The 10,824-nt window shown below is 33.7% G+C and overlaps 1 protein-coding gene across 2 annotated transcripts; it reads left to right on the forward strand.

Moving 5' to 3' along the window:
- Positions 1-115: 115 nt before the first annotated feature.
- Positions 116-9,115, forward strand: Pex1 (peroxisomal biogenesis factor 1). 2 transcript variants are annotated; one of them, XM_072906855.1, is made up of 16 exons: positions 116-342; positions 911-1,126; positions 1,204-1,318; positions 1,661-2,050; positions 2,214-2,808; positions 2,993-3,204; positions 3,624-3,780; positions 4,013-4,175; positions 4,575-4,734; positions 5,138-5,460; positions 5,639-5,703; positions 5,822-5,881; positions 6,439-6,625; positions 6,723-6,896; positions 8,728-8,840; positions 8,935-9,115. In XM_072906855.1, the coding sequence occupies exons 1-16, from the start codon at positions 250-252 to the stop codon at positions 9,005-9,007; spliced, it is 3,096 nt and encodes a 1,031-aa protein (XP_072762956.1). In that variant the 5' UTR covers positions 116-249; the 3' UTR covers positions 9,008-9,115. The 2 variants fall into 2 exon arrangements, with proteins under 2 accessions (XP_072762956.1, XP_072762957.1); XM_072906856.1 differs by lacking the exon at positions 116-342 and adding an exon at positions 349-486.
- The last annotated feature ends 1,709 nt before the right edge of the window (positions 9,116-10,824 follow it).

Here is a 10,824-nt window from a genome sequence, read left to right on the forward strand (position 1 = left end):
GCTAAATATATACCTATAAATATTTTATACTTTCTACTATGCTGTGGTAATTTATTTATCCATTATATTTATTCTTCAGAAATATATAAATTATCGGCTCAATCGAAAATGGAGCGCATTCTCAGTCGCTCGTATGAATTACAGCAACTACATAGTACAAAGTTCGTCGGATTTCCCTCTCGGCAAAGCGCATCGTCGTTGAACGCTGCGTGTTTGATTAATTCATGTCGTGTCATTTGCACCGCCAAAATGCAACGCGAACGTTTGGTCGTGAAATATATTACGGTAAATAGTTGCTTCGCACATCTGTCAGCTACTTGGCTGCGCCGTTTAGAAGCTGAGGTTAGTTCTCCTGTTTCTTACGTAACACAGAGATCTTTCTTGACGTGAGAACATGCGTCACGTGTCACGTGACGTACAAGCTACTGTAGCGCTCTCTGCGGGCGAGTGTGATGTTTGTCGCGGGCCATACGATTAATAGAGATGGTAATATGACAGTTTATGAATATGAATTTCAATGACGCTTCGAAAAAGTATAGTTTTCTCTTCGAAAGCACGTAGATGTATTATAAGATGTATTATGCTATCTCTCTTTTTTTCTTGTACAGTATAAAACAAATAATAACTTTTAAAATACACATTTCTATTCTATTTATAATAATTATCAAATAAAATTATAAAGCTTTATTTTCTACAAAATCTTAAATTGATATCAACTGCTTATATGTATACATATAAATATTAGTATAATAAAAAATAGATAAGATAATTATATATATATAAATTTTTAGGCAGCTATTCTTTATTTTATTATTTTATTCTTTATTATTTCTTAAAAGCAATTATCATAAATTATGATTTATTAATATTTTTAATTATAATAATTGTACGACTCGATAAATAATTACAGGAGAATGCGATCGAAATATCACACAAAGGGAAGCTGTACTATCTCTCTTGCGTTTCTCGCGTTAATAACGACGAGACATTATGTATTGGAGCAACATTTGCGAGGAGTTTGAACATTCAAGAGGGAGACGAAGTACTTGTATCTTCTGTGAAAAATGTACCTTCGTTAAGTAGTATTAAAATCGCTCCTCGCACAACGAGCGATCGCGAGCTTCTGGTATGAAAATACTTATCACGTCAATTTGTCTAATCAACGAGTTAATTAATCAATCATTTTTACATTTTATGAAAAAGGAACTGCAAATGGAAAAAGTACAATCGAATCTCTTGAGTCAAGTGAGAATCGTCGCAAAGGGACAGCCGATTGTAGCGTGGATCTCAAAGTTCTCTGCTGTAACTTTTATTGCAGGCAAGTTTGTTTCTTTGTACAATTATTTGAAGATCATACAGAATGTTTAAAAATCATATTATACTCTGTTAGATTATTTTATTTGCATCGGTATTTTTTATCTAATTTTTTTAAAATTAATTGAAAACATGTACACATATCTTTTACATGAATTTTGTAATTTATTAATTTTATCAACTTTTTAATATTATTAATTCTTGATATTAGTTCTTATTAATTCTCAATATTGGTATCAATTTCTTGATATTATTAATAATACAAGTCGATGAATTATTATAAAATTAATGAGGAATCTGTAAATATTTTTATTATATTAACAAGAATTCTACAATCCTTTTATAGAAGATTCAGAGCCGAAATTTGCATATGGATTGCTCCAACAATTCACGGAAGTGCATGTTCTTGATGCGATTCCGAATGCAACGATAAAGGACGCAGATATAAAAAAAGAGCTCACCAAACTAGACAATAATTTTTTGGCCAAAATCTTGCCTTACTTTTCTAAAAGGAAGGAACATTGCGACTCAAGAGACAACGCTGCAAATTATGCACTATTGGAAAGTTTTCACGAAAAAAGCGCACCTCGCGTATTTCGCGTTTATCCTCTACCAGAGTTCCAGTTTTTCGATCACTCGAACGCTTACGACATGATCCTGCGATGTCCCTGTAATATTCTGATTCCAAGGAGTCATTTGCCAAAAAACGCGAAATCGACGAATGGAATAATTATGTGTAAATAATTTTAGTTATTTTAGCTATAATTTAATTATATAATCAAATTAATTTACTAATATATATTAATCAAAATAAAATTAATTTTATTAATTACATAACATGAAATATTATATAATTTATTTCAATAGAATTCAGACTGAAATAATACATTTATTCGCAGGTAAAATCAGAAAAGTATTAGAAGATTGGCACCAAGTTAACGTCACTAGCACAAATTTTCTGAGGGACGACGGTCCTTCTCTAGTCCCAAGATCTCCGCAAGAACTTGTCGCAAGAATTTATGTTCTCGAAGATATTTTAGAAAAGTGTTCCGCATCGTTAGACAGGAAGTATTTTGATCTGAATTCGATTCACTCTTGCGCGTATATATCGGAGAGTTTGAGGATCACTTTGAATTTGAAAGTGAGAAGTAGAGTGACGATACAGATGATCGAGGAAGCTGAACAGTTGCAGCCGTCATCCGTGGACGTTTTTCCTTCCAATCAGTCGGTAACGCCGGAAGTCTTCGAAGATTATGTGAAATTCCATTCGAGACACGAGGTATTGTTACTCAATTCCTGCTCGACAATTTTGCTCGATGCTGGCAGACGATGTATCGTACGAATGTCACCTGCAAATTGCAATTACGTAACGTTAGATGAGACAAATATGAAAAACTTGGTGGTTCATGTTCGCTCTGTGTTGAGTTCGAACGATGTGGAAGTCTCGGAAAATTGTACCGAGGACAAATTTAAGCTGGAGAAAATTTCCACGAGGTATGCAATTATGTACAAGAGAATTTAATTATTATTGATAGCTTAACATTAATTTAGCTTAATTTAATTTTTATATTAAATTATTAATATATTAATTTTTATATTAAATCATTATTTGTGTTAAATCGAATTTTCATGCCAAACTTCTATGCCACACGAAATTCTGACCAAAAATAAATTGCAGATTTACAAAGAGTGTCCTTGAAGATTGCGAAATCGCACTGGACCTCAGTTTAGGTCTACGAAAATCAGACTTCCGGTACGATCGGGAGAATATTTTGATTTGCGGCGATTTAGGCTCCGGCAAAACGACTATCTGTAAAATGCTAATCGATCGTTATCGCGAAGCTTCGTGTTTCGCGCACATGCACATGATTGATTGCAGGTCGCTGAAAGGTAATACTACGACAGCATTTTCGCGCAATTAAAGCAATTAACTGTGATATAGCGACGTATTTTGATTGCTGTCATAAATATTCATGAAAAACTTTGAAAATAAATATAGTTCTCTTTTTTATTGCGACAATATATATTTACGAGAATTTAATAAGCTGTAATATAAGTTAAAACTCTCAACTGAGCATTCGCATATTATGATATAATCAATATATTTACATTATTATTAAAATTTAGTAACCTTTACTGCATTATATATATTTAATTAAAAAATGATTTATATATTCATAATCTACATTGGAATAATTTAAATAAAAGAGAAATTTAGTATTAGCTTGAAAAATGCAATTTTATAAGTTTAATTTTGTCATATTAATTATTGGAATTTTATATTATTTACTAGTAATTATGTTAATTAGGTAAGAAGGTGGAGACACTGCAAAAAATGATTATGTCTGCCATGAATGAATGCGTGTATTATCAACCGTCCATACTGTTTTTGGACGATTTGGAGAGTATTACCAATGCATCATTAAACGACGAGGAAAATACAATCGACGCGACAAATGCTTCCAGGTAAATGGAGCCATATTTATCAGTCGTTAATTTAAGCCGCATAATTATTAGTCTGGACAAAAGGGAGAGAAAGGGATTGAATGCAAGGATTAATCACGTTGATTGCATATCGCTGTGTGAATTGTATGTTATTTCGATAAAATATTCTTCAATTTTTTTAAAATTACTTCCCGTGACTTATTCTACACCAGACAATCCGTCAATTAATTCCGCGATTTTAAATTAATTTCAGAATTACCGACATGCTGTTTAATATTGTCACGCAATATCAGGAGTCTCATTATATTTCAATCGTCGCTACCTGCATCAGCGTGAACAAGATCGGCTCGAAATTACGACCGGCAAGAGGAGCGCAGTTCTTTACGACGGTCTTGCAGATCCCTAATCTCGAGAAGGTATAATCAATTAAAATTATTTTGAAATGTTAACATGAAAATAAAATTTTCATCCACACATGGAATGGTAGAAAATTTAATAATTTGATGTATATATATGAAGAAACATTTATTGTTCAAATAATATAAAGTTTGATTCTCGAATCATGTTATCGTTACGAAATAATCGATTTAATTGAAGAGTTTATTCGAAAAAAAGAGAGGTGAAAGATGTGAAATATATTAATTATATAATGCGATTTATCTTTGAGCTTTCTTTTTGTTAATTCGAATGTTTGTGACATTCTCATTAATTTCATACTTTCACACCTCCTTAATCAAGCTCCTCTGTTTGCCGTGTTGTAAATTAAGATATTTACTCGTTGATTCCTATCACTAACTCGTGTCGTGGCTAACCAGGTGGATAGAATCGATATTTTGCGATTAACACTCGAGGACAAGTTGTGCGTGCCCGGAGACATGAATTGGAATTACTATGGAAACAAGACTGAGGGCTGGATGCCTCAGGATCTTGTCGATTTAGCAGAGAAGGCGAGATTCGTCGCATGGAAGCGTCACGGTAACGAGAAACGCAAACAATCATAAAAATATCATTAAAAATTGCAAATTTCTCGATGAAAACAAAAAATCGATCAGAATATAAAAAATATTAGTATCAGTAAAGATGAGAGGTGACAATGTGATATTTAATAATAATGATAATTGTGGCCATCTTTGTCTTTTGTTTCAAATTATAAGGAATGATCGTGAAATTAGATAAATGAAAAAATTAAATTAAATTAATAAATTAAAAAATATAAATTATCAAGGAATTATTGCATATCACATCTAGTTTCTCTTAGCCTTATCAATTCTTTTAATCACAACTTCCACACAAATTATCACATTTTCTTTGCATGATTATTATCTCGTATTATTTTAAATGTATACGAAGACGTTTACATGTTTCGGTTTATTCCAAGTGACAAGCGAATCGAAACTACCGATTGTCGTGACGGAAGAAGACGTAAATAGCGCACTGGAAAATTGCACACCGATGTCCCTGCACGGTGTGCAGTTGTACAAGAATAGCAGTCATTCTTGGACCGACATTGGCGGCCTGACAGACACAAAGGGTTCACTTACGGAAATTCTACAATGGCCGCTTACGTATCCGGAGATCTTCAAGAACGCTCCGATAAAGCTCCAGAGCGGTGTTTTGCTGTACGGAATGCCTGGTACAGGAAAGACGATGTTGGCTAAAGCAATCGCCAGCGAATGCGGTGTGAATCTGATCAGCATCAAGGTAAAAAAATAGTTTGTAAATTTTTCATCAGAAATGTGTTTCTATAATTTGATGCTTTATTCGCAGTTTTTATTTCACATGTAGTTTTATCTCTTTTAATTAAAATAAATAATGATATATAATATATGTACGACGGATTTTTCTTTATTCTTTCACATAGTGATGAGTATTGTTTCAGGGCCCAGAATTGCTGTCAAAGTATATAGGTGTCAGCGAGGAATCTGTAAGAAACGTGTTTGAAAGGTATAATAAATTTCTAATACTTTGAAACTACTGTATTTTCAATTTTACCATTCTTGCATTTTCTCATCTCTATGGAGATTTTTGAAGATTTAATATATTCTGTTGTTACATTTTTCAGAGCTCGTCGTGCGAAGCCATGTGTTGTATTCTTTGACGAATTCGACAGTCTCGCACCTAGGTGAGCGATAGGATTGTTGCTGTAAAGTTAAATTATTTATCTTTTATAATTATTTCATAATTATTTTCTTAACTCAATAAATAATTTTTATATAAATGTTGTGAGAAAATAGAATATATTTTATAATATATTTTATTTTCTTAACTTGTGTTAAGGAAATAGAATAAATAAAATAGCTTTTTTATGTTAATATAAGTATTTTTTATATTAGACATTGCATTATCTTGTATTTTCGTAATTATAAGTAAGCCAACAGCAAGCTAAATAAAGTTGTTTATATAGAAAGGGATACATAAATAGAGACTAAATAAATATATACAGTGATAATTAGCTTATATTTTTATAGCTTATTTGTAATTTATTTCCTTAACTTAAGGAAATAGAAAAATAATTTTAATAATTGTATTTATAATTTTAATAAATTTATAAGACAACAGAATAAATAATTTTTATATGAATGTTGTGAGAAAATAGAATATATAATATATTCTATTTTCTTAACTTGAGGAAATAGAATAAATAAAATAGTTCTTTTATTTCTGTTGCGTTTCAATTAGACGAGGACACGATAGTACCGGAGTTACTGATCGGGTGGTGAACCAGTTGTTAACTCAACTTGACGGGGTTGAAGATCGCGAGGGAGTAGCTGTCGTGGCAGCGTCCTCAAGGCCCGACTTGCTTGACCCAGCCCTTTTGAGACCAGGACGTCTTGACAAGTGTTTGCATTGTCCTTTGCCAGACGCGGTAAATGTCTTTTCAATAATAATCTCTACAACTTGTCAGGCTGACTTTATATCAATTAATTAATATTCCCTTCATACTTTCACCTGTTCTTTCACAGTCGGAAAGAGAATCGATCTTCGAGGTTCTGTGCGACTCTCAAAATATAGACAAGGCGAAGCTGGACCTGAAGGAACTATCCCAGCTGTCCGACGGATTTACCGGGGCTGACATCAACGCTACGATTACTCTGGCGAGACTGTCAGCGTTCGAGGATGCCTTGGCAGTCGCAACCGTGAGTATATTAATTTCCTATTTTACTTATATATTAAATTTGATTAACGGAAATAAGAAAGCTGTAAAGAGAATTATTGATGTTTGTTCCGTAAACTCGATTGTTTTTAATATATTTCTCGTTTTTTTGGTTCAAAGTGCGAAATTCCAATTGCTAGCATGACTGATCTTTTAAACCGCCACCGTTGGCTCTTTCGCATGGAACAGAAGATCGCATCATTAATGGCCGAGTCGCTTTGTTGCTGCTACTGTTGTTGTTGCTGCAGTATCTCTGAGCGGTGTCGTAATGAAAAGCGCTTCTCGCGCGATTCTCTCGAGAATCATTTGTAGGGTAGCTTCCGAAGTAAGATAGTGCGTAATGACGATAATATCGTTAGGTGTGCACCCTACGGTGTATACACACAGGGGCGCGTCTGGAAGAAGGAGCGAGAGGGAGGGAGGGGGGGGCGGGAAGGGGAGAGCTGGGGCTGTAGGTGCTGCGATATAACCGAGGAAACGTAGAGACCAGGTTTATTAGCACACGGTGCCGAGAGCACCGGGCGACCAACCAAGCCACCTCCTTCGGCGCCTCTCCCCCTTCATCCCTTCTGCCATCCCTACGCCTCGCTGAACGTCGAGGGGGTTATTATCTTATGCGTTATAATGATACACGGTTTAGGGCCCCGCAGCGGTCCTGCAAGATCGAAAGCCAGACAGCCATTCCGCTAGTTACGGTGCTCGTTAGCTTCTCTTCCCTCTCAAACGTCTTCGACATTCCTATTATTAATTCTTAATCGCGTGCAAACATTCATTTATTTATTACCCGTATCACTTATTATTTATTTTTCATTTATCTTGATAATTTTTCTCAAATTATTTTCTCCAAAGGGCTTGGTGTGACATTTGATTGACGGAAATATATTTTTGATTAAATAAAAATAAATATATTTTAATTATTATTTTCATTATATTGATTGTGCATATCAAAATTTTCTTGCAAGAGTTATTATCGTTTAACAATTACCAAAAATTAAAGAGCATTAGATTGAGTGAATTAATTCCTTAATGTTCATCAATCTCTTTTCATATTTTTTAATTTCTATCTAAGGAAATAAAATATTTGAGTCTGAAAAAATAAAGAGAGAACAACTATAATTTTACATGACTATAAAGATAAATTTAAATTCAATTATTGGTCACTCATTGTGTACATGTATGTATGTGTGTGTATATGTATATGCAGTTAGTTTAATTAATAGGAATGAATCGGATTGAAAGGGTTGTAGAAATACGTCTTCGAGGTATACGAGGGACGAGTGGCGCGTCTTAGGGGAAGCTATTAATTAATTTGCATCGGAGAAAACGAAGTTATACGGCGGCACTTACCTCCCGGAAGAACGCGAGTATCCAAACTGTGCGTCTAATTAGCGAGCGAGTTTCCGAGGAACGCAACGCATCTCAAGAGAGAGAGAGAGAGAGAGAGAGAGAGAGAGAGAGAGAGAGAGAGAGAGAGAGAGAGAGAGAGAGAGAGAGAGAGAGAGGGAAGTGATAAGTGATTATGTGGATAGGAACATCGGGACTGTCTTCCGAAGCGATGCAGATTGTACCCTAACTTCAATAATTAATTCAAATCGGCGCTGTTAACACGCAATATTAAGCTTTTGATGCCGATTAGAAATGGATTTGATATATTTTTGTACTCGATTTAAATAATGCGAATGATTATAGATTATAGTGAATTATATATATATATATATATATGCGTGTGTGTTTGTGCAAGAGAATTATAGAGATTGTTATATTCTAATTTTATATATTTTTTTATATATTGACTTTTTGCTTATTGATTACAGGATGGTAAAGTCGATGCAACCGACATCAAAGTCACGCAAACGCATCTCGTCGAGTCTGTCAGGTCAACCAGGCCATCCTTGTCTATCGCAGAAAAGTTTAAATACGCTAAAATGTAAGTATGGATATATGCAAAGAAATTAATATTATAAGAAGCTTGATTGTTACATTTACGATTATATGTTTTATGTGTTGCTTCATTATTTTAGTTATACCAGATTTTCCAAGGGAGATAACTTTGCGGAAGATGTGTTAAAGAATCAGAAAACGACACTGGCTTAATCGAACAAATCAATTAGAATTTTTTTCAAATAAAACTAAAATTTTCCAAACGAGTTATATTTTTGTATAAGTTAATAAAAAAATGTAACATAAATCGACAAAAAAATCAAAGATTTCTCTCTCTCTTTTTCTGTATATATTTTATTTTATTATTATTTATTCTTAATCCTTGTCTTTCGGCTTAGGATGGCTTCCAGCTTACATCTCTTACATATTTACATATAACCATTTCATATCTTGAATTTTATAAACCACATATATATGAGTACGTTTACTAATTCTACCAAATATAATCCAAAATATATCCCATAAAATGAAATAAACTAAACTAAAATGAACTAAATAACTTTATAAAAATATAGAAAACATAATAAATATAATATAAACATCTAAATATATAAATATAAATATCTATATATACAAACATATATACACATAACTATATAATCTATAATTCCTTGAAACAAAACCTGTCAATCTATTTTTATTCAGAATTTTAAGTTAAAATCAAAATTCCAATTAACTTAAATTAAACTTAAAATTAAAATTAAGATTAATATCACATTTTGAAATTAAAATTAAGATTAATATCACATTTTGAAGTTAAAATTAAAATTAAGATTCGAACTCTCAATTCAAAATCAAAATTCTAAATTCAACAAAGAACAAGGAAAATGCAAAAATTTTTTAATGTACTGATAATGCTTAATTAAAGTTGCTACCGGTAATTAAAAAAATTTTTGTATTTTCCTTGTTCTATGCTTTAAAAAAGAACATTATTTTGTTTCTTAAAATTTTATTCTATTTTTGACACTCTGCAACTTGGTAAAAAAATTTCTGCCGAAAAATTTAAGTCAAGTTCCATAAACTACAACATTTTGCCTACAAAATGCTTTTTTTTAAACTTTCCTACAATTTTTTTTGGCCGAGATACATAATTTTGAAACTAAAACTGTATTTTTCAGACATGTTGTCGATACTGGGCGAAAAATTATCGCAAACGAAAAATTAAAAAAACATTTTATAGCTTGAAATTTCAGCTTTAAAGCGCTATCGATAGTTTAAAAAATTTTTTAATCTTTTTATATACTATTAACAAAATAAGAAATAAGGAAAATTTAAGGGTGCCTAATACTTCTGATCAAGGCTGTATATGTATGTATGTACCCATTGGCAAATATTTGAAATTACATCGAATCTGACCGACGTGATAAACATATACGTACAATGACATACGCAGTCGTATTTTCTTATTGCCAAGTATTTCTCGAGTTCGGAGGAATCGATCTCTCCTCGATGAGAATCCGCGCGAATTCGTACAACTCGAGCGTGTAACACACGGTAAAGATTTTAGCGGGTGAACCTGGGTGCCGCGCGAATCGGGCGCGAGGCCGGATGTCGCGCCGGGGCAAAGTTAAATTAAATCACGGGCGAAGGCAGCTAATATTGTAGTTTATCTGGCGGGACATTAGCGCGGTGAAATATGCGCCTCCTTCGCCCGAGCGAACTTAAAATCAAGATCTCAGCCGGCGAACTTCCCAGCCCGCCCGACCCACGCCGACGACGTCGACGCCGGCGCGTCCTTCCTGCTAAGTCGCGCGTGAAAATACTAATTATTATACCGATTATTAATACGAAAAGTTGCCGACGCGCTAAGTCGGAGAGCTTCGAGGAGAGTCTCGCGGCGGAGTTTCGCGGCCCGCAGCATCCGGATTACGCTCGCGTTCGCTTATGCCAGTTAAGGGAAGGAGGAGGAAAAGCATCCTTCTCGTTCTCCTCGTCCCCGACAGTGGCTAAGAGCATGCTGATAATGAGTT

The sequence above is a fragment of the Anoplolepis gracilipes genome, chromosome 15 (assembly GCF_047496725.1).
Source record: "Anoplolepis gracilipes chromosome 15, ASM4749672v1, whole genome shotgun sequence".
Taxonomy (NCBI): domain Eukaryota; kingdom Metazoa; phylum Arthropoda; class Insecta; order Hymenoptera; family Formicidae; genus Anoplolepis; species Anoplolepis gracilipes.